Source organism: Naegleria lovaniensis (assembly GCF_003324165.1).
Source record: "Naegleria lovaniensis strain ATCC 30569 chromosome Unknown tig020, whole genome shotgun sequence".
NCBI classification, from domain to species: Eukaryota; Heterolobosea; class Eutetramitea; order Acrasida; family Naegleriidae; genus Naegleria; species Naegleria lovaniensis.
In genome coordinates this window covers 162,811-189,396 of record NW_025407842.1, presented here as the reverse complement: position 1 = coordinate 189,396, position 26,586 = coordinate 162,811, and the positions used below count along the sequence as shown (strand labels likewise).

General features: G+C 37.8%; 14 protein-coding genes across 14 annotated transcripts; 7 read left to right on the top strand and 7 right to left on the bottom strand.

Moving 5' to 3' along the window:
• Positions 1 to 452: 452 nt before the first annotated feature.
• C9374_004148 (uncharacterized protein) lies at positions 453 to 3,640 on the top strand (the record flags this gene model as incomplete). Its single annotated transcript, XM_044693755.1, has 7 exons — positions 453 to 639; positions 711 to 968; positions 1,077 to 1,412; positions 1,518 to 1,631; positions 1,733 to 2,167; positions 2,227 to 2,853; positions 2,925 to 3,640. 7 exons carry the CDS (start codon positions 453 to 455, stop codon positions 3,638 to 3,640), a joined length of 2,673 nt encoding a protein of 890 aa, XP_044549156.1.
• Positions 3,641 to 3,706: 66 nt separating this feature from the next.
• C9374_004147 (uncharacterized protein) lies at positions 3,707 to 4,354 on the bottom strand (the record flags this gene model as incomplete). The annotated part of the gene is made up of 1 exon (XM_044693754.1): positions 3,707 to 4,354. The coding sequence occupies one exon, from the start codon at positions 4,352 to 4,354 to the stop codon at positions 3,707 to 3,709; it is 648 nt and encodes a 215-aa protein (XP_044549155.1).
• Positions 4,355 to 4,444: 90 nt separating this feature from the next.
• On the bottom strand, positions 4,445 to 5,176 carry C9374_004146 (uncharacterized protein; the record flags this gene model as incomplete). Its single annotated transcript, XM_044693753.1, has 1 exon — positions 4,445 to 5,176. The coding sequence occupies one exon, from the start codon at positions 5,174 to 5,176 to the stop codon at positions 4,445 to 4,447; it is 732 nt and encodes a 243-aa protein (XP_044549154.1).
• Positions 5,177 to 5,269: 93 nt separating this feature from the next.
• Positions 5,270 to 5,551, bottom strand: C9374_004145 (uncharacterized protein; the record flags this gene model as incomplete). The annotated part of the gene is made up of 1 exon (XM_044693752.1): positions 5,270 to 5,551. One exon carries the CDS (start codon positions 5,549 to 5,551, stop codon positions 5,270 to 5,272), a length of 282 nt encoding a protein of 93 aa, XP_044549153.1.
• A 430-nt stretch (positions 5,552 to 5,981) lies between these two features.
• On the bottom strand, positions 5,982 to 6,944 carry C9374_004144 (uncharacterized protein; the record flags this gene model as incomplete). Its single annotated transcript, XM_044693751.1, has 1 exon — positions 5,982 to 6,944. The coding sequence occupies one exon, from the start codon at positions 6,942 to 6,944 to the stop codon at positions 5,982 to 5,984; it is 963 nt and encodes a 320-aa protein (XP_044549152.1).
• Positions 6,945 to 7,705: 761 nt separating this feature from the next.
• Positions 7,706 to 9,486, top strand: C9374_004143 (uncharacterized protein; the record flags this gene model as incomplete). Its single annotated transcript, XM_044693750.1, has 3 exons — positions 7,706 to 8,169; positions 8,320 to 8,822; positions 8,867 to 9,486. The coding sequence occupies 3 exons, from the start codon at positions 7,706 to 7,708 to the stop codon at positions 9,484 to 9,486; spliced, it is 1,587 nt and encodes a 528-aa protein (XP_044549151.1).
• A 155-nt stretch (positions 9,487 to 9,641) lies between these two features.
• On the top strand, positions 9,642 to 10,034 carry C9374_004142 (uncharacterized protein; the record flags this gene model as incomplete). The annotated part of the gene is made up of 1 exon (XM_044693749.1): positions 9,642 to 10,034. The coding sequence occupies one exon, from the start codon at positions 9,642 to 9,644 to the stop codon at positions 10,032 to 10,034; it is 393 nt and encodes a 130-aa protein (XP_044549150.1).
• Positions 10,035 to 10,285: 251 nt separating this feature from the next.
• C9374_004141 (uncharacterized protein) lies at positions 10,286 to 12,392 on the top strand (the record flags this gene model as incomplete). Its single annotated transcript, XM_044693748.1, has 2 exons — positions 10,286 to 11,013; positions 11,111 to 12,392. 2 exons carry the CDS (start codon positions 10,286 to 10,288, stop codon positions 12,390 to 12,392), a joined length of 2,010 nt encoding a protein of 669 aa, XP_044549149.1.
• Positions 12,393 to 12,585: 193 nt separating this feature from the next.
• On the bottom strand, positions 12,586 to 14,463 carry C9374_004140 (uncharacterized protein; the record flags this gene model as incomplete). The annotated part of the gene is made up of 4 exons (XM_044693747.1): positions 12,586 to 13,081; positions 13,159 to 13,362; positions 13,494 to 13,934; positions 14,234 to 14,463. The coding sequence occupies 4 exons, from the start codon at positions 14,461 to 14,463 to the stop codon at positions 12,586 to 12,588; spliced, it is 1,371 nt and encodes a 456-aa protein (XP_044549148.1).
• Positions 14,464 to 14,958: 495 nt separating this feature from the next.
• C9374_004139 (uncharacterized protein) lies at positions 14,959 to 19,114 on the bottom strand (the record flags this gene model as incomplete). The annotated part of the gene is made up of 8 exons (XM_044693745.1): positions 14,959 to 15,014; positions 15,091 to 15,384; positions 15,474 to 15,704; positions 16,178 to 16,347; positions 16,434 to 16,598; positions 16,739 to 17,872; positions 17,960 to 18,370; positions 18,576 to 19,114. The coding sequence occupies 8 exons, from the start codon at positions 19,112 to 19,114 to the stop codon at positions 14,959 to 14,961; spliced, it is 3,000 nt and encodes a 999-aa protein (XP_044549147.1).
• Positions 19,115 to 19,415: 301 nt separating this feature from the next.
• C9374_004138 (uncharacterized protein) lies at positions 19,416 to 20,573 on the top strand (the record flags this gene model as incomplete). The annotated part of the gene is made up of 1 exon (XM_044693744.1): positions 19,416 to 20,573. One exon carries the CDS (start codon positions 19,416 to 19,418, stop codon positions 20,571 to 20,573), a length of 1,158 nt encoding a protein of 385 aa, XP_044549146.1.
• A 21-nt stretch (positions 20,574 to 20,594) lies between these two features.
• On the bottom strand, positions 20,595 to 21,403 carry C9374_004137 (uncharacterized protein; the record flags this gene model as incomplete). The annotated part of the gene is made up of 2 exons (XM_044693743.1): positions 20,595 to 20,985; positions 21,093 to 21,403. The coding sequence occupies 2 exons, from the start codon at positions 21,401 to 21,403 to the stop codon at positions 20,595 to 20,597; spliced, it is 702 nt and encodes a 233-aa protein (XP_044549145.1).
• A 328-nt stretch (positions 21,404 to 21,731) lies between these two features.
• On the top strand, positions 21,732 to 25,161 carry C9374_004136 (uncharacterized protein; the record flags this gene model as incomplete). The annotated part of the gene is made up of 2 exons (XM_044693742.1): positions 21,732 to 24,045; positions 24,584 to 25,161. 2 exons carry the CDS (start codon positions 21,732 to 21,734, stop codon positions 25,159 to 25,161), a joined length of 2,892 nt encoding a protein of 963 aa, XP_044549144.1.
• A 403-nt stretch (positions 25,162 to 25,564) lies between these two features.
• On the top strand, positions 25,565 to 26,404 carry C9374_004135 (uncharacterized protein; the record flags this gene model as incomplete). Its single annotated transcript, XM_044693741.1, has 1 exon — positions 25,565 to 26,404. The coding sequence occupies one exon, from the start codon at positions 25,565 to 25,567 to the stop codon at positions 26,402 to 26,404; it is 840 nt and encodes a 279-aa protein (XP_044549143.1).
• Between the last annotated feature and the right edge of the window lie 182 nt (positions 26,405 to 26,586).

Genomic DNA, 26,586 nt, shown 5'->3' with positions numbered 1-26,586 from the left:
TTTTTTTTGACTTGACCAATTGACAGGCGGAGAGATGGTTTTTTAAGAACGCTCGGATTATTCGCCATTATCCTCAAAAAGTTGAAATACTAAGGATTCTTTGTGGTTGATTCTTAAAGATCGGTTGTTCAATATTGATTGAATATGTCTCATTTTGGATAAATTTTGAGTCGACTCAGAAATATAATAATATCGGCGGAGTGTTAGGTGGTCATGAGTGGATGAATTGTGCGCCAAGGTGGCAACATCACCCCATCTGCCAAATGTCATTTAGCAAGTATTGAGGTAATAGACCTTGAATGAATGAGGTACAAGTTGTTGGCCTCAATAAGAACATCCATCTCTCGATTTGGCGCCGTAGCAGAGAAGAAGGGAAATGAAGGAGGTGGACAATTTGATCATCTCTCAACAACTGCTGTACAACCTCTAAGAGATGAAATTCATGAATAAAAATGTCACTTCGATCTTCCTATCCTCAAGGACGACATGGCCATCACCTCTTTATTCTTCTCCTCTATTCAAATCTCATATTGTACCTTCTATCATTATTCTTTTCTCAAGTCCATGCCTCTTCATCAGCATCTGTCAGATTTCATTTAAAAACTGTAGCTGGAATTGCTCAATCTCAAGGTTACACTGGTGATGACATGATAGCAACCAATTCCAAACTTTCTACCCTCATGGCGTTGTCATTGATTCCTCTTCTGAAGAACTCTACATTTCAGATAGTGCCAATTATCGAATTCGAAAAGTCAACTTAAATACTGGAATCATGACAAGTGTCGTCGGAGATGGAACTCCAGGATTTGTTGGAGAGAATTCAATGGCCACAAAATCTAAAATTAATCATTCCATTGGGTTGTTTTGGAGTAATGGATGGTTGTACATTGCAGATACGAATAATCATCGAATTAGAGTGGTCAATAATGTTGGAGCGATAAGTACATTGGTTGGAACGGGAGTGAAAGGTGGGTGGTTGTATATTTTTGATTTTACCATATATGGTTCCTGCCAATGGTTGTCAATTGTATTTCGATCATCATTTGCGGTCTTAAAAATTCTTTTCATTGATTAAGGATATAATGGAGAGTGGACAGTTCCTTCCAATACTCAAACGGAATATCCTGTCAGTGTTCATATTCATGGCAATGATGTCTATTATTCCGAAAATGGAAGAATTAGAAAAATTGTCAATGGATTGAGCACAGCAAGTAGTAACAGTGCCTATGTTTTGACACTTGCTGGAAATGGAACGAATGGATACAATGGAGATGATATACCTGCAACTTCGGCACTAGTCAATGCTCCTCATGGAATTTTTGTAACTTCGAATGGAGAAGTATTATTCGCCGATCGTTTGAATCATAGAATTCGAAAAATTACAACGGATGCCAAGATGGTCACAATTGCAGGTATGTTGAATAAGGTTTTCTAAACAGTTGTTCACTTGCTCATGATTGGGGATTTTGTATATCTTTCCTTAATAATGGTTAAAAATCATTTCGTGTTAAAAATAGGAACTGGCTCTCCATCCTATAATGGCAATGGTTTGTTGGCGACAAATACCAATTTAAACAGTCCAGAAGGTGTCCTCATGCTCGATAACAATGAAATTCTCGTGGCAGATACGGGTAAGTTGGATGAAATTTCGTTTGTGTTATCGATGTTCAACACCATTTCTTTGACGACAATTCTTGTTTCCACATGTCTTGTTGTTCCCAACAAAATACAGGTAATCATTGTATTCGAAAAATTTCAACCGATGGTGTGATGAAAATCATTGCAGGTGTCTGTGGAAATGCTGGATACAATGGAGATGACATTTTCGATGGTATGACTGGATTCCTTAATTTGCCAACAAGTTTGACCTTTTCAAAAAACAGTGGCATTTACGTTTCAGAGTCCAACAATCACATCATTCGTCGACTCGTCCCCTATTGCGATTCAGGTTATATCTTGTCGTCCGATTTACTGTCGTGTGTAGAGAATAAGACATGTTTTGGAATTCTAGCCGAGAGTGGAACTGCATGTTCCTCGAAAGGATTCTGCACTGGTCAAGATTCATGCTCATGCTATTCAGGATGGTTTGGTCAAACATGTGCCTATAACTATCAATGTTCAGGAATTGCTCCAGATAATGCCACTGTTTGTAATCGTCGAGGACGTTGTACTTCTTTCAATACTTGTTCCTGTTGGGAAGGATATTCGGAAATAATTGTGAAAAAGTATCTACCACTACTTCTTCTCCATCTTCTACATGGAATGCCATTATTATAGCAGTGGTCGTTGGTGTCATTGTTTGCTTGGTCGCGACCTGTATTTGTGCCATTTCCTTGTGCGTTATTTGTAGAATTAAGAAGAGTCGAAACCGTCGTGGTCGTCGTAGGTTTGGACATGAGGAACGTAATGAACATATGGAACGAAAACCATCAATCGCCGATGAAGATCCTCCACAACTCATTCTTGGCACTAATGTGAAAACTAATGACCAAGACATTGAGGCCAATCATGTCGTGGTGACTTTCCATTCGACTCCATCTGGAATGACTCCAAATTCCTCACCACCCACCACAACAACCTCTTCATATTTACCATTGCAATCTGGATCGTACACTCCTTCGACAACCATTGAATCTTACTCGTTGTATGTACCAAGTGAAGTCGGTAATACCGATTCTCAACAACAACATTCGATCACTACTGGCCATTCGTTAACAGTAATGGCCAGTAATCAAGGATATGATAAATTCACCTCTAAAGATCATACCTATCGAGTGGTGAAGTTGCTTGGTAAGGGAGGATTTGGTAGTTGTTATTTGTGTGAAAATATTCAAACGTTGGAGCAAATTGCAGGTAAGTAACATGTCATGTTTTTTTAAATTCAATCATGTGGCCACATGTTTGTTGAATAATGAAATGGACAGTCAAAGTTGTACAAGCAACGGATGATAATTATGCTTCCATTTGCAGTGAATTTTCGAAATGTCTTGCATTTCAACATCCTCGTCTTGTGAAATCCATTGAATATTTGGCAGGTGTCGATAGAAATTCGATTTGCTTGGCCATGAAGTATTACAGATATGGAGATTTGGAACATGTGGTCAAAAATGTCATGAACGCTTCACCTCCTTCTGATGCCATCCTCATTTCACTAATCAATCAAATAGGAGAAGGGTTGCAATATCTTCATGACGTTCAACGAGTCATTCACAGAGATATCAAACCAAAGAATATTATGGTCGATGAGTTTGATGAGTTCAATCATTCCATTCAAGTGGTCATTGGTGATTTTGGAGTTTCCAAGCAAGCAAATGCAGCTCATACCTATGCAGGAACCTTCTATTATGTTTCTCCTGAGATATATCTTGGAAAAGCATGTACATTTGCTACAGATATATTCTCATTGGGTGTCATGTTATATGCTGTTATTACTGGTGAAATGAATTGTGAACATGTGTCAATTACACAACGCTTGCTCGATGTTGGCGAAAAAGCGTATGAAGAAATTGAAAACAAGGTGAATGGAAAGCAGGTAAATCCAGAGATTGTCAACTTGGTGATGAGAATGCTCGCAAGAGATCCAGAAAAGAGACCTCTTGCCAAAGAGTTGGTAGATTTTAACATTTTCCAAAGTGTGTAAATGATGGAAGTTTACAAAGAGAAAATTCCTCTTTACCATATCCACGTTCTTCAAATTACGTAAATCTTACTTTAGGAATAATTCAATCTTCTTCACCAATTCTCGACAAATTCTATTAAACCATGTCAAGGCACAAAAAGGTTCAAAATTTCTCTCTTCCCATTCTTGCAAGTTATGATTCGGTAAAACAAACAGCTCTTCTGCAGTTAGTGCATGCATAAAAAAGTCCACTTGAGCGCAAATGATTAAATGTGAATATGGAACCATGAGATTCTTTTCTTCTTCAGAGATTGGAAAGCCTCTATAATGTTCGTACGTAGATTTATAGATGCGAATGAGATCGTCATCAAATAAATCAAATTCGTTATAGTCCACGTCGGGTGTGACAATTTTTGAAATACACCAAAAAATAAAGCCCTTAATGAAATCTAGAATTTGAGGGCCATATTGGCTGTCATCCCAATCGACTACTCCACTGATCATGTCCTGATTATCTTGAGATTTGGTAAATAATACATTGTTCTCATGAATATCAGCATGCACAATAGAATGGGGAAGTGACAATTCTTTTTCGGCCAAATCCTCAATGTTCAAGTCTTTTACATTGCCTTCTAAAATATTCTGTAGATTATCCAAAAGTGATAAACTTGTTGTTGTATCGATTAGCGTGATCAATTTCCTCTTGCGAATAATCGTTGTTTGGAAAATTCTCATGGGTGAGAGGAATCACTTGTGACTTTAACGTTTGAATCTCTTCCAACACACTTTTCATAGCCTCTGTGATGTAAGAAAAAGTGAGTTTGGTTACTCCGATCTCATTTGAACCATTTCTGGAATGGTGACCTTCATATCAAGCATGGAATAGCCAGTAAATTGTGTGAGTTTGTGCAGAGAGCCTAGAAACGTGGCTACCTGCGTGACTTGATTCACAGTCTTTTTTCCCTTGTCCACATGAAATCCATGCACATATGAAAATAGAGCACATAGTCTTCCATCCACATATTCGAGAACAGCTTTTTCCATATCTGGAATTTTTGAATAATTGCTTTGAACGAATGACATTAGCTCTTCTGTTGGAAGTATGACAAAAGGCACTGGAAATCGGTTTTGTCCTAAAAAGAACAATGTACAAAGCTCGAATTTGATATATTCCTTTGTTTTGTCAAGATCATTGTAAATTCGGAAAACATAATATTGTGTTGGAAGTTCAATGATCTGGTCGTTATCTTTCGCTGAAAAAGCAATGGCAACTTTGACACTATCATTTTCCACACCTCCCGTTAATTCATCACAAGACACAACACAATTCCATTCCAAAACCTTTTCGACAGGTAAATTTAATTGAGCAATCAGAGCACCATCGGGTTGCATAATATGTGGAAAATCTCTTCGTAAAATTGCTAAAATAGTTTCACCATTCCAAGACTCTTGATCGGATGAACAACTTGCTTCCGATTCACTGCTTTCATCATCAGCACCTCCAAATATTTCATCACGAACAAATTGTGGAATCGGAGTGACATCTTTTAGAGGCATTTTTTTGGGTGTTACCTGAAAGCTCTTTGACGCCAACTTTCAAATTGTTACAAGAAAATGTTATACAGCATTATTAGAGTAAGTGGCAAATGCTTATCGTTTGGTCTTCTTTTCTGGAGAGTTTAGAATTTTCTTGAGAGTTGACTCGAGTGCACGTACACCCCTTGAGGAAGGAGGAGTGGAGACACTCAATTTCTCTGATGGTTGTGGCAATTGTTGAGAAGGCGTGGATGGAGGATGAAAATTGGATGCTCGACTCATCGTACGATCAGGATGTTGAGGTCGTGTAGTTGAAGATTGAGCATAAGAGTTGGTCGTCTGAGAGTGATGATCATTCTGGTCATAGGATCTGCTTGAGTAGTGTTGATGATGCATTCTTTGAGGTTGGTGATAATAGTCGTGTGGTCGGGTTCGTGTTGTAATTTTCTCTTTCGATTCTGTTGTTCTCGTTCCTTCACAAGACTCTCTAATTTTGCTCTTGTTTTTTCGAGATATTGTCGAGCAATTTCATGATTTGGATCAATGTGAAGTGCATTGGTAAATTGGTCGAGAGCTCTATTGTACTGTTTTTGATTATAGAGAGCACTACCAATTCCTAGTATGGCATCTATATTCTTTTCATCATAGTGTAAGGCATCATGGTAACAATCGAGAGCTTTTTCAAAGTTCTTTTGTTTGGCATGTTCGACTCCTTTCAAAACACAATGAACGCTGTATCGAGAGTCTTGTTGTTTTCTAAGTGTTTGATAATTTTCAGTAGTGTTTTTCAAGTTTTCATCGAGCCACGAAGATTGCATCTGTTGAATTAATTCATTGGCACGATTTGCTTTTTGATAGATGTTTGCTGGTTATTCTCACCATCTTCAGTGGGTGTCGCAACCTGTGGTGGCTCCTTAAAAATTCGTTCTAATAGAATATGAGATTCCAGTGGGTCAATAAACCAACTCTTCGTTTCCACCAAGCTGTTAAAATGATTGTTCAAAACCTCTTCTCGCTCCCTACGAGAATTGTAGCAAGGTGGTTGAGTAGAGAGCAGAGTATGAATAGGAAATGTGACAAAATCTGCCAATTTCTCTTCAAATTGTCTGCTTAGTGTGATGGTTTCAGAATTTCTGTCACTGTCGACTACGATGGCAAACAAGACATCATTATAATATTCTTCCTTATTATGCCTCTTAGTTGTATCAACCTTGTACTCATCAATAATTTTGGCATTAACTCTTTCAAGATTGAGACGATTGAAAAGAGGACAAGGTGCTAATTTAGAATCACTCGGAGAGAGCCAAAACACTTCCTCGATATGAAAATTACATTGTGATCGATCAGAATTATTCCTAGATGATTTTGGATTATAAAATTCTGAAGAAGATCTCCAACTTTTCATTCCACCAACAATGACTACCCCTTCACAAAATATTGAATTATTATTCTTTTTCCCTGAATGCTCAATGAAATCAAAGAACAAATTCAAATAATATTTTTCATGATGACCTGGTTTTCTATGATCGTTTTGAAATAGTACTTGATTCAAAATATAATTCAAAGAAATATTATCATCTCTCGTACTTGAATTATTATTGCTATCATTTCCTTCGGAACGGTTTGAAAATTCATAATTAAATCTTCTCTGGGCCAAACACGTTGAAAACCAATCCTGTAGTTTCGGTTTTGATTCATCTTGTAGGAGTTGATCCGAATCTTGATGATTCCGAGTCTTATTGTTGCTTGAAGATGAATTCGAACTTTGTGCTTCGGAATGTAAATGCATTTTTAATGAATGATATTATACAATTATTATTTAAATTGTACAAATAATTATCAAGGAAGAGTAATATTACATAAGAGTGTTTTAAATGCCATTGTATAAATTTACAGTGTTACTTTGAAGTGATGATATCAACAATAGGTACATTGGAACTTCTGAAAATTTCTCTTCACTCTTGTCCTTCCAGTTCACACACCATTCAAACAATTCCTTCAAACAAATATGAACGACATTTTCCATCATTTTCATAAAATCTCTTCTTGTTATCATTGAAATGAGGTTTTTTTAATCGTTCATGAGCTTTTAAGGCATCCAAACGGCAGTTGCTTTACAGCTCTCCAACGCTTCACACACTTGTTGATTTTAACCGAGAAAGAAATTGACGGATTTTGAACAAGAAAATGCAACACCGCAAAAGACCCAACGTTTTGACTCGATGATTGTTTTTTCAAAGCCATTACGGAGAGTCACCTTCAAATGTCAAAATCCAACTAGAAAAAAAAATCAAAATTCTTGTTGGACAATTCTACGATTCACAACCACACCACCCGTCATTGTCGAATCATCACATTATTGAAATTCTCGTATTTCTGTTCACACCACAGTCATACATTTTCAAATTGTCAAACAACAACTTTTTCACATTTTCCTTTTATAGGTTTCTGTGAGTTATTCCATCGTCATTTTCATCATCATCAGCTAACAATCATCATAATAATTATTACCAACTCATATCCACAAAACCAACAACAACAACAACAAAAATGTCAACTTCAACTCCTCCACCTCTCACCAATGCCAATTTATTAATCAACGGTGGACACAGACCTCGTCAAAGCATCATCAAATCCAAAACAGCTCATGGCTCTACCATGACCATCACTCGTTCCGAAAAACGTTGTTTCATTCGTTACGTGAACACAATCATGAACAATGCCATTCAAAAAGCCATCGAAGAAAAAACGAAAATGCAAGAAAATGGTTCTTGGAATTTCATTATGAATACTTTATCAACAACAAGTACTACAGAAGGAGACAGTGCCAATATTACCAGCAATGGAGAATTAACTTCACCAAGAGGTAATAATCGTCGACCACGAAATGTCTTGTTGCATTTGGGAGATTTGGCAGTGATTGATTATTGGAAACCAATGGAAGTGGTGGGAATTGAGGAATTGGAGAGTAATGTCGAGTTGTTTGAGAGATTACAAGATGGAGTGGTGTTTTGGTAAGTAGGATCTCATTGGATGAAAACGTGAAAAAATTCATGAACTTGTCATTTGTACAAATATGGAAATGATCTCAATGTCATACTGTGACGACTCTCTCTGTTTCACACACACACAACTGTCGAATGTGATCGAATTGGAATATATAGCCACTTGTTGGACAAGATTCAGAATGGACTCGTGGATTGGACTAAAATCAATAAGAGAAACATTCTGACACCTCTCGAAGAACTTTCCAAATTCCAAAAAGTTGAAAATCAAAACTTTGTTCTCGAAGTTGCCCCATCCGTCGGATGTCAAATTGTTGGCATTGGTGCGAGTGAGCTTGCTGATGGATCTCAACAACCACTGTTGGCATTGTTGTGGCAACTCATTCGACAAGATGTCACCAAACGTCTCAACGTGATGCATTCTCTTCGATTAATTGCTCTCAAAGAAGAATCTGAAAGTGTCGTTGATTTTATGAAACTTCCACCTCAACAATTGTTGTTACGTTTTGTGAATTACAATCTCAAGGCAACAAAAACAAAGAAAATTGTTGCTAACTTTTCAGAAGATTGGAAAGATGGTGAAGCATTTTGTTACCTTATTAAGAATATTGTGGATATCAATAATCGATTTTCTTCTACGAAAGTTTCCAAAAATGGAAATGGTGATTCTGATGAAGAGGATTCCAATTCGCCAACAATCAAAAAGAATTCACAGAAGAACAAATTCAAGAAATTCTCTCCATTGAAAATCATGAAGAAAGAGCCAAACGAATTATTCAAGCCATTAATGAATTGGGATTAAATCCTAATCATGTTCACATTGAAGGAGAAGATATTGCGACAGGTGTCAACACATTGATCATGACATTGGTCGGTAGCATGTTCAACGCTACGAACTTGAATGGTTTACAAAGTGAGTTGACTGAAGATCCTGAAAAGATGACTCAATTGAGAAGAGAAATTCTGGATAACTTTTTGGAAATGATGAAAGACGACATGCCAGAAATTAAAAAGCCAGAAATGAAAGTCTTTTTGGAATTGGTGAAGAAACTGTCAGATGTCAATATTAAGGAAATTGAAGAAAAGATTGTAGAACAACGTGTACAAGAGTACAAGATGGAAGTTCGAAAGTTGAAAAAGCAACACTATGTTCTCTTCAATCAATCTGAACAATACAAACGTAGAATTGAAGAATTGGAAAAAATTGTCGCCGACCAAAAAGTGACCATTAAAGATTTGGAAGACAAGAATGCACAACAAGCCTCTCGAATCCAAGAACTCGAAGAAGAGCTTCAAAAAGCAAACCATTCTCGAAAGAAGATTTGAAAAAACTCGGCGGAGAAGATTTTCTCGATGACTCTGAAGACATCACTGCTGAAGAGATTAGAAAAAAGACAAGTCAAAAAATCGAAGAATTGGTGAAACGTGTCAAGGTTCTCAAAGAAGCACTCGTTCAAACAAGAAAAGATCTCAATTATGGTATGACATTGAGTGGTATCGATGCAGAGACAAAATTAGCAGAATTTAGATTTGGTTCTCCACTCACTTGCGACCGTTTAATGTCTGAGCATAAACCAACGTTGACTGGATATTTGGAAAAGAAGGGTCGTTTGAAGAAGAATTGGAAGAAACGATTCTTTGTCTTGCTTCAGAATTATCTCTTTTATTTTGCAAAGGAGAATGGTAAATTGAAAGGATTCCTTCGTATTGAGGAATGTGAAATTGAACGTGAAGAAGAAGTTGGCTCGAAGGGACTCTATGTGTTCCATATCAAGACCATGGGACGTTTATTGAGTTTACGAGTGGATAATGTGGAGGATCGAGAGGATTGGATCAAGTGGATTTATGAAAATTCAAGAGTATTGCACGAGTAAGAGGGAGAATTCAGAATTTTCGTAAAGAAGAAATGGATCAATACATGCCTTAATAAATTGTAATTATTATTATTCGTTTTATCGAGTACAGTGAGAAACATTCAGGTTCAATTATTGCTTTTGATGAATGAATGACTTCATTATCAATTCGAAATACCGAGTTCACATCACGAGACTATTGTTTGATCCACACATACTAGTCTTCAGCATCTCATTCTTTCTCAAACAAAAACACGAGCAAGCTCACAGTCATGATTGGTTCCAACAAGCACACAACGAAAAGCAACATTGCTCCATCCACATCTACGAAACGTTTATTGCGAGATTTGAAGGAAATTGAGCTCCATCCTCTCGAAACTGTCTATGCTCAACCTGTTGAGGATAATCTCCATCGATGGTATGCCACTGTGTTGGCTCCAAAAACCTCTGCTTATCATGGTATTATTCTTCACTTGAGAATGGACTTTCCATCGAACTATCCTCATGACCCTCCAACCATCAAACCCTTAACCCGATTGCACCATTCCCATGTGTTTCAAGAATGGATTTGTTTGGACATGTTGAAAACTCACTACAATTCCGATCCGTATTCGGGTTGGTCTTCGAGTTACTCGGTCATGTCCCTTCTCTTGCAATTACAAAGTTTCTTATTGGAAGAAGAGTATGAACAACGAGACTATATTCAAGGAGATATTGGGCTCACCCGAAAGTATTCCAATCAATTGGAACGCTTATCCTCTCAGCACACTCATGATCCGAGTAAGGGTTTGATATGGCCATGTGCTCCTCATTGGAATGTGAAGGAAATTCTCAATTCCAAACCTGTAGTGAAGCCTCAACCATCCAATATTGGGAGAAGTGCTACATCGTTGAATTCTGTTGTGAGTGTAAAACCTTCCAATCTCAGCAGTGGAACTAAAAACCATACATCTGCTGCGACTCTGATTTCATTGGATGATCATGAAAGAAGAATGCACCAGTGCTGAACAAGACTGCATCAACATCGACGAGTAAAAAGAAGAGAAAGAAGATGAATCGTTTGAAACGTTGTGCTGCTCAACAATCTGCTGACGAAGAGATGAAGAAGAAATTCCAAAAAAGTATAGTCTTTTGGAATTACTTCCTGCAGAGAATCATTTGCAAATTCTGTCGTACTTGGAACGAAAGGATTTGAAACGTGTGGGTGCTGTGAATCGACTTTTCCAAAAATTGTGTCTATCGAAAGCATTACTTGTCGCTCCAGAGTTGATATGTTTTCATGCCAAAACAACTTTCACAGAAGATACGTTGGGAATTGGTGTGAAAATTGAGGTGAAAGACAATGATCAAAGTTTCATGTCCATTTCCACGCCATTGGATTTGATTTCAAAACATTCATTTTTCAACGAGAGGGTGAAAAAATCGGTTTGGGGACAACCGATCACTCATTGGATACCAGTCTATCTGAATAAGCAACATGGTAATTTGGCAGCGTTGCAAATGGCCATGGAAAGCATTTACCAGACCTATCCAAATCTCTCTCCTAAAACTCCTACTCAATTTCAAAGGAGAGCGCTCGATATGATGAGTAAATTAATGAATGCCATGATTGTGGAGATTATGAAAGGCAATGTGCATGCTTCTATTAAGGCGCTTCAAGGATATTGTTATTTCCATCGGTGGATGCTCTATTTAGTCCAGCATTATCCATCATGCCTCCAAACCTTAGAACAGCAAGTTGAGAATTTCGTCAAAGTCGACAAGTATCGTCACAAAGATGAATGTCCAAACTTGGGTGAGTTCTTGACCAAATTATCCGTTCTAGGTCCTTCTGGATTGACCTGGGATTACATTAGAGATGCCATTGTACAAGAAACTGCAACAAGAAATGTACTGTGGGTTCTCAAGCAATTTCCTGAGCTCTCGAAATTGAACGGAATTTCCAATACTGAGCGAATTGAAAAAACATGGCAAGCGAATCAAGTTTCATGCAAACTGATCATGTTTCATGTCTTCTTTTTGAAGAATGTGGTTGAAAAGCATGGTCAACGATCATTGGATGAAATTGGACGTCTGTATGACATGAATTATGGATGTTGTTTGGAAGACAACCTCGAAGAAAAGCTTCAGCAGGAACTATTTAACATTCAAAAGGTAAATTCTTTGATGGAATATTTTGAATATGTTGGAATGAAAGAGGATATGAGAAGTGTCGATAAAATTGGAACCTTCTTGAAGGATTGTGTGGTATTGTCTGCTGAGAAGGGGTATCATGGAGGGCGAAGAAATAATTCCAGCGCTACAACAAGCAGCGGCCCTAAATCTCAAAGTAGAGACCAAAGTTACTCCAACCAGTACTCCACTAGTAGGAGAAGATAATGAGTGGAAATTCGTTGAGTGAATTGTGAGAATGTATTAAATCATACTTGCTTCGTGTCACATTCTAACTCCAAATTTCAAATTGCTTGAAAGTGCCACTAAATATGAAAAAGATTGTGGCTTGTTGATGTCCATTGGTTCATCTCTTGACTCGTAAATTGATCGTCCAACTCCGTAATTCTTAATGTATGACTTAAATAAGATTTCCAGACAGGTTGTTCGGGTGATTTTTGGTTAATACTGACTTGAGGAGTGTTGAGCTGTTCGAACGTTCTTCGCTTGGTTGCACTCGAACGGGTGCTGTGAATGCAGAAATAGTCACAGGAGTTGGTGTTGAAGTGTTATGTTGCTGTCCTGAAGAATTTGTTGAACTTGTATCAGAAAACTCAACACTTGCTCCACCATATTCTTCGGGTGTTAAATCTGCGTTTGTAAGCTTAGAGAAAATGTTAGGACGATCAAACGCAAGTGCTGGTGATATATCACTGCTGGTGGGTGTTGCTAGTGATGATAAAGATCCAATAGATCTTCTACTTCTTCGAGAGGATGAATTCAATGATCGAGGTGAAATTTCATTGTTTGTGGGAGATCCATTCGTAATAGCTAATTCTTGATCTTGAGCTTGTTTTGGTAACTCTGCTTCCTCAATCTCTACATCCTTTAAAATCCATCGAATGAGAATTCTCGTTCTGATTTTTGATACCAACACAAAAAACGCGAAAATTGCGACATAGCCAAATAAGTAAAAAATAGATAAGTGGCTGACGCTAACCAAGGCATCATGAAATAATTCACTGGACTGTAAGGCCATACGGTGAGCCATCGCATTTCAACAATTAACAAGAGCCAGAAAATGTAAAAGGCAGGAAATAGAATGGCAATAAACAAGTGCCAAAATCGAAACACCATATTCGAAAAGATAAAGTCAATCAAGCTTAAAATTCCAGTGATACCATGAAAGTAAAGATTGCTGCGAGTATTATCATGTCCAATGAATTATATAAATTTGATATCCATGTTGACAATTTGATGCCCATGGTAAATGGAATCATTACATCATTGAATATTTAGAGTTTAGAACATTACAAATTCATGACTTACAAATAACGTGTACTGATTGGTTCAGTCGATTCAAAGGAAGTCAAAATCCAATAGCCAATACAAATTAACACAGTTGATGAAATGGAAAGTTCTCCCATCAACCAAATTGCATTCGAAATTCCTCTCATAATGGTCACAATTCTCGAGTGAGTTTTTTTCAATTTTGGAATTCCCACTGTCTTGTGATAAAACTTGTTGAAGAATACGAAATAAAACAATCCCAGCACAGCATGAATCGTATAATAGACAGTCAAGATAATGACCGAGCAATTGGTGAGAAAGGACAAGAACACAAATGTATCTTGTGGTTCTAACACTCGTTTCGTAACCAAGCTCACAATGGCAGCAATTGCAACACCTACTCGGTAAATGTAGAGACCGACTGTGACAGGGAATTTGAAGCCATAGGATTCAAAGATGAATTGAGAAGGATCCCTCAGCCTGTTGTTGTTGAAAATTGGAGGTGATGAAACATTGTTGTTTTGCAAAATCAAATTAATATTTTGAGTTGTCAACCATATCACGAAAATGATTCAAGAAGTATCATCATGTATCATCACGAACGTTAGTATAAATCCGTTTGTCCCGTCCAACACAAACAATTGGTTTGAAATTGATATAATTGGAGTATCATCATTGCCGAGTTCATTTTGAATCAAAATGTTTTCGGTTCACGTGGATGATGCAATTATCCATATATAAACTCGGTGTGATGAAAAAGTGAACGGAAAAACACTAACCTATTGAACACTCGTTTCTTCAAATATTGAGATTTCAGTCGAGGCCCTGATGTCGTCGATACTTTGGTGTGAAAACGAAAACCTTTCACTGTGTAAATGGCTACGGCAACCATCATCAGGAAGATCATGACGCAGGCACTGTTCACCAAACAGATCCACCCGAACAAGTATCCCACTTGACGGTCCGAACTTGTCTCTGGAAGAATGTTGTAATAGTCGATGGATGCCATGAGGAGTTGTGAATGAATGCGTTTTGTGTGCAGTTGTATCGTTTGAGAGATGAGGAGAGGCACAACAACTCGTGATAAAAACTTGTCACACAATTTTCTTATTGTTGTAATGCTTATCATGCGTAACGAATCAAGACGCGACTCGAAAGGAGTGAGAAGCAAATCCTTTTGTGGAAGTGGTTTTCCAGTCAACTCTTCCAAATGGAAGTGATCATGCAGGCATCTCGTCGTGACATGTAAGAGCAAATGCGACTCAGGAGAATTTAGCAGAAAAAATGCATTATTCATTCATGAACAAAGGAGGTTTTGCACCTTGTGAAGGCAATTCAGTTTAGGCTGCTGTAACAACAATTATTGGTCTCTCTCTGTATTTAATAGCGTGATTAGGAAAACAGCCATCTCTGGGATCCATCAATTATTTTCATCACCAATTACTGTTCCGACGTAACAACGCTATTATTATTTAGCATTACCCTCCCGTTTACCAAAAAAGAGCTAAATGACTTTCTTCAATTTCCAATAATTATGTAGACTTCGCATTTGCCATACAACTATCATGTTTTCAAATCGCGATTAGCAAAAATAACGAGGATTTTGCATTCAAGCATTACAAAACATCTCACTTACAACATATTAGCAAAGCAATTCCCTTTCCGACACACAGATAGAACGACCTTTCCAAAGTACTCTCCGATGTATATCTAAATCGTTCTTCTCTTCTCAAAAAGTAGCTCTGTTCTTCCTTAATATGATCGAGCTTGGTCTTGATTGTTGCCAACAAGTCTTCAATTTTGCCCAAAACATCAACCTTCTCAGGTTTAGGCTTCAACTTGCCTTCAATAATTCTTAAATCAGCCATTAGAATGGAATCCTCTTGACCTTTGGATGCAGAAGATGATTGTTCCCAACTCAGGCACAAGCCTAGAATATCAAGATCGGGGTTCGGGATAGAATATTCCATGAATATCTCGTGTGAGCCAAAGTTTGAATATTGCAATCAAATTACTTACAATAGTGATCACCAGTAGTACTCATTGAAGTAGAGAATGTAATGTAATTATCTTCATCCTCAGTATCAATATGCTTTGAGGCTATAAGGAACCCGTAACTACTTTTCAGATCAACCCTCAAAGGATATAACTGGGAAATTCTACTTGACAATTTCCGAGAGGATTGTTCTTGGGTTTTATGATTAATCTCACGATCATCATCACTGGGTACCATCACTCGGACCACAACATCTGTTTGCGGAGAAAATGTTTCATGGAAGCAAAACGGCACACCAGAACGAATCGGTATGAGGGTTCCTTCTACATTGGAAAAAACACAACAACTAGATATGAGCATGACAATGATGAGAACGACGAGAAAATTCGTTCTTATTGAATGAATGAGCATGTTGATGAGCTTAATGATGGCAGTCGTTACTGGAAAAAATACGTCTCAAATGAAATTAAGGCGTTTTTTTTTTCGAATCGTTGGAAATTAACGTTTTACTAAATAATTATTTTGACAAAAGGGATTTAAACGATGGTAGAAGTATTTGGGAGTAATGATGGCACGTTGTGCTTGTCTTGTAGACTTCTCCTTGAAATTTTGAGGCGGATGGGCGTGATGACTCGTTGATCCAAAAAGACACCAATCTTACCAGACCACTTCTTGAACTGAAAGCTCATCTTGCTGAATAATGATCTTGGTTTCCAAGCCCACATACAATAAATTGCAATGTATCTGAAAGCGACAAGCCAAAAGAGCAATGCATAATAGTAGAAGAACAAGGATTCGTATTCATAGCCATTCATCTTTAGGGCCTCAGAAATACTTTGCTCCTTTCGTCTTGTATCCAATTCGTGCATGTACACTAAACCCTTAATATATCTAAAGCTGTAGTAGGTTGTTTTCAATCATATAACCATGTGTTAACAAAATTGGCGTAAAATGTGAATATCCCGTTTAACATGAAAACTTACTATGTGAAAATATGAGAATAGGATAGAGGAAAGGCAAGCTTCTCAATTTCTGGTAATGTCGGGTTATTTCCAGCTAAGCTGTAAAACACAACGACCACTAATGCAGCTGCAAGTTGTGCAATGGCTGGTTCAAAAAAGAAGACAAAGTGTATCCAAGTGGAAAACCTGCCATGATGGTCAGAAACACAATTCCATAGAACACGACAAAATTCATGCGTGGCAATGCAGTTACAAGTCCCACAGCTGTACTGAATGAAATAATCACAATCACAATAAACGAGACCAAATCTTTCGCTAAGAAATACATCCACGAGTTGAGACCTGCGAACGATTCTCTCTTGAAATTTTCAATTTCAAAACCAAATACTCGAAGACCTCTCATAATTGCAATCAACGATACAGCTAACACCAAGAAAGAGGCATACGCAACGACAGTATCGCTCTGAGGTGACATGCAAATGGCCCTCAATGAAGGTGGGCAGTTCTTGTAATCATGTTTGGGTCGAGGACCAATGAACTCGAGCCCATGGAATAAAATACCAATTAAGAGACCAACTACAAAGGACACCAACACTTCAAACACTAAATTCTTCCAATCTCTACAGAATTGCTTGAGAGCTCTTACCAAACAAACGATAAAGTGAATGAAAAATGGTGCAGTTTTCATATCTTTCCAATTTAAGGTAAGATTTCTGTTGAGCTCCATGGAGGCAGGATCTTGTTTTTTCACAATTGCCTCTACAATAGGTTTTCCCTGAGGTGTGATCAGAGTTCGAAGAATTTCATCCGATGGATTACATCTCATTTGCTTGGCAGGAATGTGTTCTCTCAACGCTTCGAGTACGTGCGAAACAGGGCTATGGAACAGCAATTGACCATCACTGAACAGCATGATATCATGAAACTGTTCCAAAATTTCACATGAAGGTTGGTGAATGACACACAAAATGTTCGAGTTGTTTTCTTCGGCGAGAGTACGCAATATTTCGCAAAGGGTGAGGGCAGATTCACTATCGAGACCTGAAGTTGGTTCGTCCAATATGTAAATGGGCATGTCAGCAACGAGTTCAATACCAATAGAGGTTCTTCGTTTCTCTCCACCACTAATGACAGCTGTGTTGGAATGTTGAACTCGTGTTAGATTCAATCGCTTCAAAACACTGTCAATCTTTTCACGAGCATTCCGTTGCATTCCCTTTCTAAATCTTAATGAAAATTCCAAAGTTTCACGAACTGTCATGTGTGGTGCCATGACATCATCCTGAGTGACAAAGCCAACCAAATTGTTGGTAGTGCCGGTCACTTCGACTCCATTGATGAGCACACGACCACTTTGTATTCCGTGGAAGGCTCTATTGGCAAGGGTGTTTACGAATGTGCTTTTTCCAGATCCTGATTGACCCATAAGAGCAGTGAATCGTCCAGCTTTCAATATGCCACTTGTAAAAAATGATTTCAATACAGAATGTTTCAAAAGAAGAATCACATGCCAATCAGAAGAAAATGAATGTCTTTCAACAACCTACCTTATTGGATGAAGAATAGTTTTCTGATTGAACGAAACATACGATAAATTCTCAAAAACAATGTCAGCTCCCTTGTTTGGATTCACCTCAATCTCAGTTCCATCATTGCTCGTCCTTGTGTATCGCTGCCTGTTTTCTGTTAACGGAAGCAGCAACAAGTCTTTCACTGATCTAAACACCAGAGAAAAGATGGTTGTAAGTGTCGATCGGTACAGCACAACCGTGCTCGCTGAAATAATGAAAACCCCAACACAGAGCAAAGCAAAGGTGAAACTTCTCACTTCTCTGTGGTCCTCATATTCCAATCGATACCAATAATTCACAACAACATTTTGTGTCTTGACATTGGCAGTCCTCCAAACAAAATATAAATCCATAGTAGTCGCATTCGAGGCTGGCCAATCAAACCTCCTGTTGTATCATTCATAATTTTTGTGGCAAATAGTCTCGATCCAAAACTACTCTCAGAAATTGCAAAGAAGCTTCTCTCCAACGGATACTCAATGAGGAAATTTGTCTCGTTACGATTTCCTTCCCATATATTCAGATCTGTCGCTTTCATGAGTGATTCATAATACTCTTTCGAATTTCTAAAGATCATGGTTTCAATACTCACATTCGCCGTAAACGAGTACAACATGAAGCTAGCGTTGGCTGGAATTTGAATTTTCTCGTGGCTTGAACGAACGGAGGCGAATAGTTCTTGATAAAATACCAAAAGCTTGGATAGTAGGGTTTCAAAGTAATACTCCTATTCTCGACAATGGTATTCTGAGAGAAATCTCGCACATAGAAAAAGGGATACATCAAACATGCGCCCGAGATGGCCACAAAAACAATGAAAACCACCATGAAAGAGAGCCATGCCGCAGGATTGCAGTAATCGTGCCAACTGCGTTTGATAAGAACGAGCGAGGACGATGATGATGATGAATTCATCATGATGGCGGGCATGCGGTCTTCTGTACGAGGAGGAGGTGTTCTTGGAGTATTGAGAGAGATGAACGAAGAGGACGCGGAAGCCTTCGTCATGGTGTTGGAAGAAGCAAAGGGATTGAATTGGTCCTCTTCGTTGCTCATCATGACGGTGTTGCCCCTACCTTCTTCAACACGATAGAGAACGCCGTTGCCCTCATCCGAAGGAGTTGAAATCATTGATTTTCTTCGGTATTCAGAATTTCGTTTTTTCTTTTGATTCTTTGATTTTGAAAAATGGGCGAAGGGAAGCAGATTTGTCAAATCTCATCATGAGGCAAAAAATACTAATTTCCAGAGAATATGGGAAGGATTCGTATTGGAATGAGAATGGAATACAGCCATCCGTCGTTACAATGTACCAGGTAAAAACTTGGAACACTTGAGGCTCAATTTTTAACCTCGTGTTCGGGGTTGATCAAGTTGTTATTCAAAAAAATTCGCTCGATTTATTGGAGTGCAATTTCCATCTTCCATCATCATGACCAGAGAGAATTTGGGTGCACTAGCAACTCTTCCTCGTGAAATCATTTTGGAAATATTCAATTATATTGATTTCTTTTCTACATATGCCATGATTAAATCAATGCCTCGGCTGAGCAAAATTCATGAACATTTCGAAATATCTCGTGAATGGATGATGGCAAAATTCGTTGAAATGATAATTCAAAATGATGTTGGTATGGTCATTACGCGTTCTACATTGCCAGTCTCTGTCTATGAGTCAAGCAGAGACTATTTGAAATACCATTATCAATTGTTAAAAAAGAGAATAACAATGTATGAAACGAAAGATCCAAATGAGGAGGATCATGAGCGTTTTGAATGGAATCCTTATCATAGGCGTTTTGTCATCATGTTCCAATATTTTCACAAGCTCAACAATTTTACACCATCTTCTGGAAAGAGTAAGAATAATGATGACCTCATATTTGAGTATCTTCGAATGTATCGTGTCATGTTACAAATGTATACATTACTTACAGGTTATGAATGTATCGTACGAGTCAATTTTTTTGACAAATTGATGGACGAGGCTAAAACCCTATTTCTTAAATATGATCACAAGCTCAACAATACCAAAAACTTGGACAAGCGACACATTCGAAAGAACTTCTTCTTCCTAAAAATTATGATCCTCGCTGAGGCCATGAATGAAACTGCAAAATGTCTGGAAAGTACTCTCACAATTTTTCACTCTCATAATTTTTGGATGCCAATTGATTTGTATCAAGTGAAACACGAGTCATTCCCATTTCTATTATTTTGCAAATACTGGAAATACATTACAAACCCAGAAGAATATAGACCACTCTTGAAAAGGCTTGAATCTTTGTACAGATATCCATATTTATCACAGTTTTGCAATTACATTACAAAAGTTCAACCATTTCCAAATGATTTCATATCATCCACCGAAGAATACAATCGGTTTTTCGATACCATCAAGTTACTGAACGAGTTTTCAGACAAGACAACTGATCAATTTCAGAAAATACCCGTGTACACTGAAGCAATTGAGGAGCAGTTTGGAAAATTAATGTTCTTTAAGAATAATTCTCATTTGAACAAGGAAATAATTCAGTTCATTTATGACAATACGTTCTATTATTCGGATAGGCCTTGGTTCTGGAGGTGAGATCTCAATACTTACTACTCATCATTCTTGTGAATTTATATGAGTTGCTATTTTTCGATACATGACATCCGTTCTAAGTACATACTTATATTCCTGAAGAGGGCTTTGATCATTACTTTCCAAAGCCTTGGCTTCATGTAAATTACCATGCATGAACATGAGAACTCGTCCTTGTTTTGGTTTCACACTAAACAGCACCTCCCCACTTTGTTTTGATTTCAAGAAATTGGTCTCCCCTCCCTGACCTTTCACGTCATTGAGATAGATCAAGACAGTGATAAATGATTTTTCCATGCAAACCAATGGGTCAAGACTGGATGTTACGTCAAGTGTTTGAGCTTGGTACTCCTCTCGCTGATAATGACCATCATAATGAGGTGCAAAGTATTCGTTTGGACCATATTTGTAAAATCTTAATTTTTCATTGAGTCCACATAATGAATACCCATCTGTGAATTGTTGTGAAATTTTGCTCAAAGCTGACGTTTTTCAGGTAAGTATGGTTTCAATTTTTCATACAATTGATTTGTTAATTCCAAGTCATCAAACATTACTCGTTGATTATTCCGAACGTTCTTTAACATTTTAAAACTATTTTTTGCAACTGTCACTGGAGCTTCCTTATAGCCTTTCTGTTCACTTCGTTCAATCAAATTTTGACATTCTTGCGGAGCAAATAGATCTCCATCAATGATCCATATATTTCCTGGATCAAGTTCAGTACATTTTACCGAATTGGAATACCATCTCACATGAGAGATTTCAAAATGATTTCTAATGATTTTGTTCAATAATGATGAATTTCTTCGTGACGAGATGTATTTGAACATTTTTTTTAAAACAACTGAGGAAGTTGGAACTTGGGCGAACAACACACAGGAACGATTTTCGTGAAATATTGAAAATGTATCATTCTCAGCACTACCCATTCATTTCGTTGATCATATTATCCTTCTCTTTCTGCACTGCTCAATCCTGTGCACAGAGTAAGCTTTGCATTGTCTGGCTTCTTTTTTAGGCAATTAGGTATTACCTTAACGCCATAGAAGGTATTATCTTAATACCAAGAATGAGTTTAAAACCACTCACCCCAAGCACACAATTATTTTCACATCAACAAAAACCAACACAACACCATCCTCAGAGTTTTTAATGAACATGTCTTCCTTCCGCACAGTAGCACACACTTCTCAATCCATTCATTCTCCAATTTTTGAAGAACCTTTAACCACATTGACTTCACCTTCTTCATTGCCTAAATCCTTCTCATGCCCAAATGTCTTGTTGGATGAAATGGCCTCAGCCACAACAGATCGATCCTTGTCATCCACATCAGGATTATCATGGTCATTATTTAATTTACTCGGAAGTGCAGTCAAGAAACGATCAAGCATGACGACTCCTCAATCCTCATCACTCCAAAAACCACACTGCTCGCCAAGCATCACGAATAATACATTGGATTCTACAAATCATGTGACTCATCTCCCAGAAGAAATTTTGCAATACATCTTGTACTTTTTCACACGAGAAGAATTACTGTGTAAAATCCAACTTGTCAACTCAACCTTCAAGCGATTGGCATTGAATAGAGAGTTGTGGTGGCATCATACTTTTGTGAGAAATCCACATTATGTGCATCAAAAACGAGGCTTTGCTATTGAGGAACCATTCGATGATCGAGCCAATGACAGCTCTCTCATGACATCAAGCAAATGTCAATGTTGTGAGGTTTATAATGATCACCATGATCATCATTCTCATCATGAACCATCCAATACCATCATGTATTCGAGTTCCCTCAAGAAGAGAATTCAACACATTTTCAAAGTCTCTACAGGTTGTGATGCCAATCCAGCTCATATTTACAAACATGAAAATATGGACAGCAAGACATCCACCTCTCCCTCTAATCACTCCTCCAAAGTTGGAGATTTTGCTGCACCTCAATTGACCTCAATGGAATACACAACCTTAGATTGTATTCATTACTTTATGGAAGAAAAGTTAACCTCGACGAGCATTTCATCGACTCCAATTCCATCTTCAAACGCTCCAATCATTGTTGCAAAGAAATATCCACACATTATTTCTGAAGATGTGAAATTGACTCAATCCTTGAATGGAATGATTTTGGGAGATACCCAGTCGGATATTGCTGCTTCGATTAGTGAGTATTTATTTGGAGAAGTGGCCATGAATGCCTTTGGAGGGGCTGACAATTCCATGATTCATCGAATTTTCCCAAGATATCGACATACCATGACATGCATTCCTTCCAACAGTGCCACGCCAAATGTCATGATTATTGGAGGTATTTTGACACCTCGTCAGTTACATGCTGAAAATCCACACCAGCAAGGAATTTACACCATGAATGCCTTGTTTGTTCCTAATCAATGGGCATTTGATGTGCCTCGAGATCATGAAGTTACTTGTGTGAAATCATATCCAAATTCATCGATGAATGATTCTGAACCTATTCATGTCGATTTACCTCAAATGTTTGGAAAGCATTCTGCCGTGTATGCTCCATCTGTACGTTCTGTCATTGTCTTTGGAGGTTCCTATGAAGACTCAGTGACCAGCGACTTGTATCACGTCCAACTCACTGATGCTTACTTTTCATCCAGATTTTGTACCACTGCCAACACAAAAAGAGATACTTCTCAAGGTTCCTTCCGTCGCTTTTTATCACCTTCTCGAAGCGTACCCATGAATCTCAACACAAGTGACGTTCTGTTCCAATGGCAAAAAATTGTCAAACCCAATGGAATGGAGTGGCCATCCCCTCGAACCAATCACTGTGCAGTCATGCTCAATGATCGAACCATGATTGTCCTCGGAGGAGGTGTTGGAAATAACATGACACCTACGAATGAAGTTTGGGCCTATGACGTTGTCACTCGAAATTGGAAGAACCTTACTCCTCTCATTGAAAATGCCAATCTCTTTACACCACGTTTAGGATTTGCGGCCACTCCTCTCAACTCTCATTCCATCCTATGTTTTGGAGGAGGTTATTGGGTTCAAAATTCTCCTCAAGACAAGTACTGGAGAGAATCCTATACTGATCTTTTCGTTTTGGATTTACATCATTTGAAATGGACAAAAATTGAGACACGTGGAGAAGCTCCCAATGCTGGAACATTCCCTGCCTTTTCTCCACAATTAATTGGAGTTCATTGGTATATTATTGGAGGAGGTATGATGTGGGATGTTTCCTCAAGTATTTATCAATTAAATACTGTGACATGGGTTTGGGAGCGAGTTGGAGAAAGTTTTGGAGCAGATTCAAGTTGTTTGGTGAATTTATCCATGTATACTCAAGGTAAAAACAAAGTGAGTACCAAGTTGGTGCACTGTGGTGGCTATCGTTATGAACCCTTATTGGATGCGAAAGTGTTTTCAGTGAATTGGAAGGATCAAATGGATGCTAAAAGAAAGGAATCGACTCGGAAATGTGTCATAAGTAAGGCATCCTCTCGTTGATCAAGAGTATGTTCATTTCAAATTGGGTTATGAGAAAGGAAGTTGTACAAGTTGAAATTCCGTCCGTGTTCCATTCTGAAAGATAAACATTGGTTGTTGTTATTGTTACAATTTAATTGAGCTGCACCCAAATTGAAAATTGACACGAGAAAAAAAAAAGATTTCGATGGTAATCCGCGTACCACCGCATTCCATCTCAACCATTGCCAACTGAAATGCCAAGTTCAACTGTTCTCAACAACAAACAAATGTATCCTCAGCTTCATATTCTCATCCTAAAATTTCTTCTTCTTTTGATCATGTTCTTCTCTTCCAATGATTTTCTTCGTTCATCATCATTTTCACATGTCCATGCACAACAACCAACAACAGTCCTTGTTCCAAAACAAAGTGCATATTCTCTCTACAACACTGTACAATTATGGACTCTTTAATCTTTCCTATACTTCAGACCAACCTCTCAATTATTATTGGCTCATGAATCACACAGGCCTTGTCATCCGACCAATTGGGAAAAGTCTCTCAATATGCTCAAACGAGCTTTGATGGAACTTTTCGAATCACTCCATTAGCAAAATCACCCAATGACCGATTTCGAATTGTCTTGAATAATGTGTACAATGAAGATGTGAAAACTGTCATCTATCGATTTTCCGATGTCGTGTTTCAGTCGTATGAACGAACGTTGCCATTATTTATGCCATCGCAGAGTATCGAACGATTGCACTGTTCGAATGGTGATGGCAAATGCGCGAATGTGAAATCAAAGGAATTTTATGTGAGCATTGGTCCGAGTGGAAGTTCGAATTCCTCTGTTGTGTATTATCCCATGAAGATTCAGTTTCGATATTCGTTTAATGACGAGTTGTCAGATTCGAATTTTGTTCAAAATGAAGAGATTGAGTTGAGTAGTGAGAAGGTAACTACTTTGAAAACGTTTACCATTCCACAGTATGCTCTGGATCGAGCACCGTCATCTGGTTTGGCATTGTATATGTCTGTCAAATGTCTGAATCCATCAGGAACTGTTTGTAATTTGGCATTTTCTTTGAGTAGTAACAGTGGGAAGAGTGAAACTGACATTCCGCGATTGTAGGAGGTTCCATTGGTATCACAGTAGGTGTAAGTCTTATAGTCACGTCAGTTGTCACTTTGAGTGTGGTCGCTTGTTGCATCAAGAAACGAAAAGCAGCTAAAAAAGCCAAGTTACAAAAAAACGAAGCAGAGATGAAAGCCATGGATTCTAACCCTATTCAAATTATTGTCGATGGTAAGGACGAGTGTTCTCACACTTACAGTCCTCTCTTAAATTCTGTCACTCATCAAACTTCGTCCTCCACACTCTCTCATCAAACCAACACTGAATCCAACATGTCAGTTCAATCCCTCATTGAAACCTATCGAACCATGTCCAGTTCCACTTCAAACTTGTACTCAACCAACAACCAAAACACAATCGGTTTATTAAGCGGAGGAGGAGGATCACAACAATCTCAGAAATGAGTTACTCCAATTCTGGACTCTTAAAAGAACGATACAAAGTTGTTGAAAAGATTGGAAATGGAGCTTTTGGAGATTGTTATCTATGTCATGATACGAAAAAACAAGATTCAAAAGTGGCTATCAAGTCCATTAAATTTGCAGGAAGCGACACGGAAAAGATTATTTCCGAATGTTCAAGAACAGCCACTATTCAACACGAACGATTGGTTCAAGTTCATGAATTATTCATTTCCAAAGAATTACAATCATTTTGTATGGTTATGAAATTCTATGAAGGAGATTTGGAAAAGACCTTGTACAAGTATCAACAACCACTCTCAGAGAAAATGTTTTTACAGTTAATGAAACAATTGGGAGAAGGTTTAGATTATTTACATTCTGTGAAACAATTAGTTCATAGAGATATCAAACCAAGAAATGTGTTTGTGGAGGTTTTTGATCCTCTTCATGATTTAATTTCAGTAGTGGTTGGAGATTTGGGAGAAGCTAAAGAGTTATTGTCAACAACAAATAATTCAATTCGTGGAACATTGAGTTACATGTCACCTGAAGTCATTGCTCATGAAAAGTATGGTTTTCCATCAGATATTTTCTCGTTAGGTGTTTCCTTGTATCAAATTATGACACGAGATCCATTAGAAACGAGAATTTCAATCAAATTATTGAGTGAATCTGAAGACAAGGTGTTGGAGGAAGTGAAAAACAAAATGATTACGAGTAGTCAACAATATGAAATGTTTTATGATTCGAGGTTGATTGAATTTATTTGTCAAATGTTGAGAAAGAATCCACAGGATCGACCAACAGCGAAACAAATTAAGGAATTTGAATTATAGTTCTGCATGAAATTGTGCTTTAATACCATACCACGATATGAGCTAATATAATGATTGTGGCATTTCAACTAAATTATCTTTGAAATTATTGGTTTGGATTTTACCTTGAATTTGAATTGTCCTTCTTTGTATCACCTTAAAAAAATATAACAACAATTTTCGAACCATGTCGTTTAAAATTT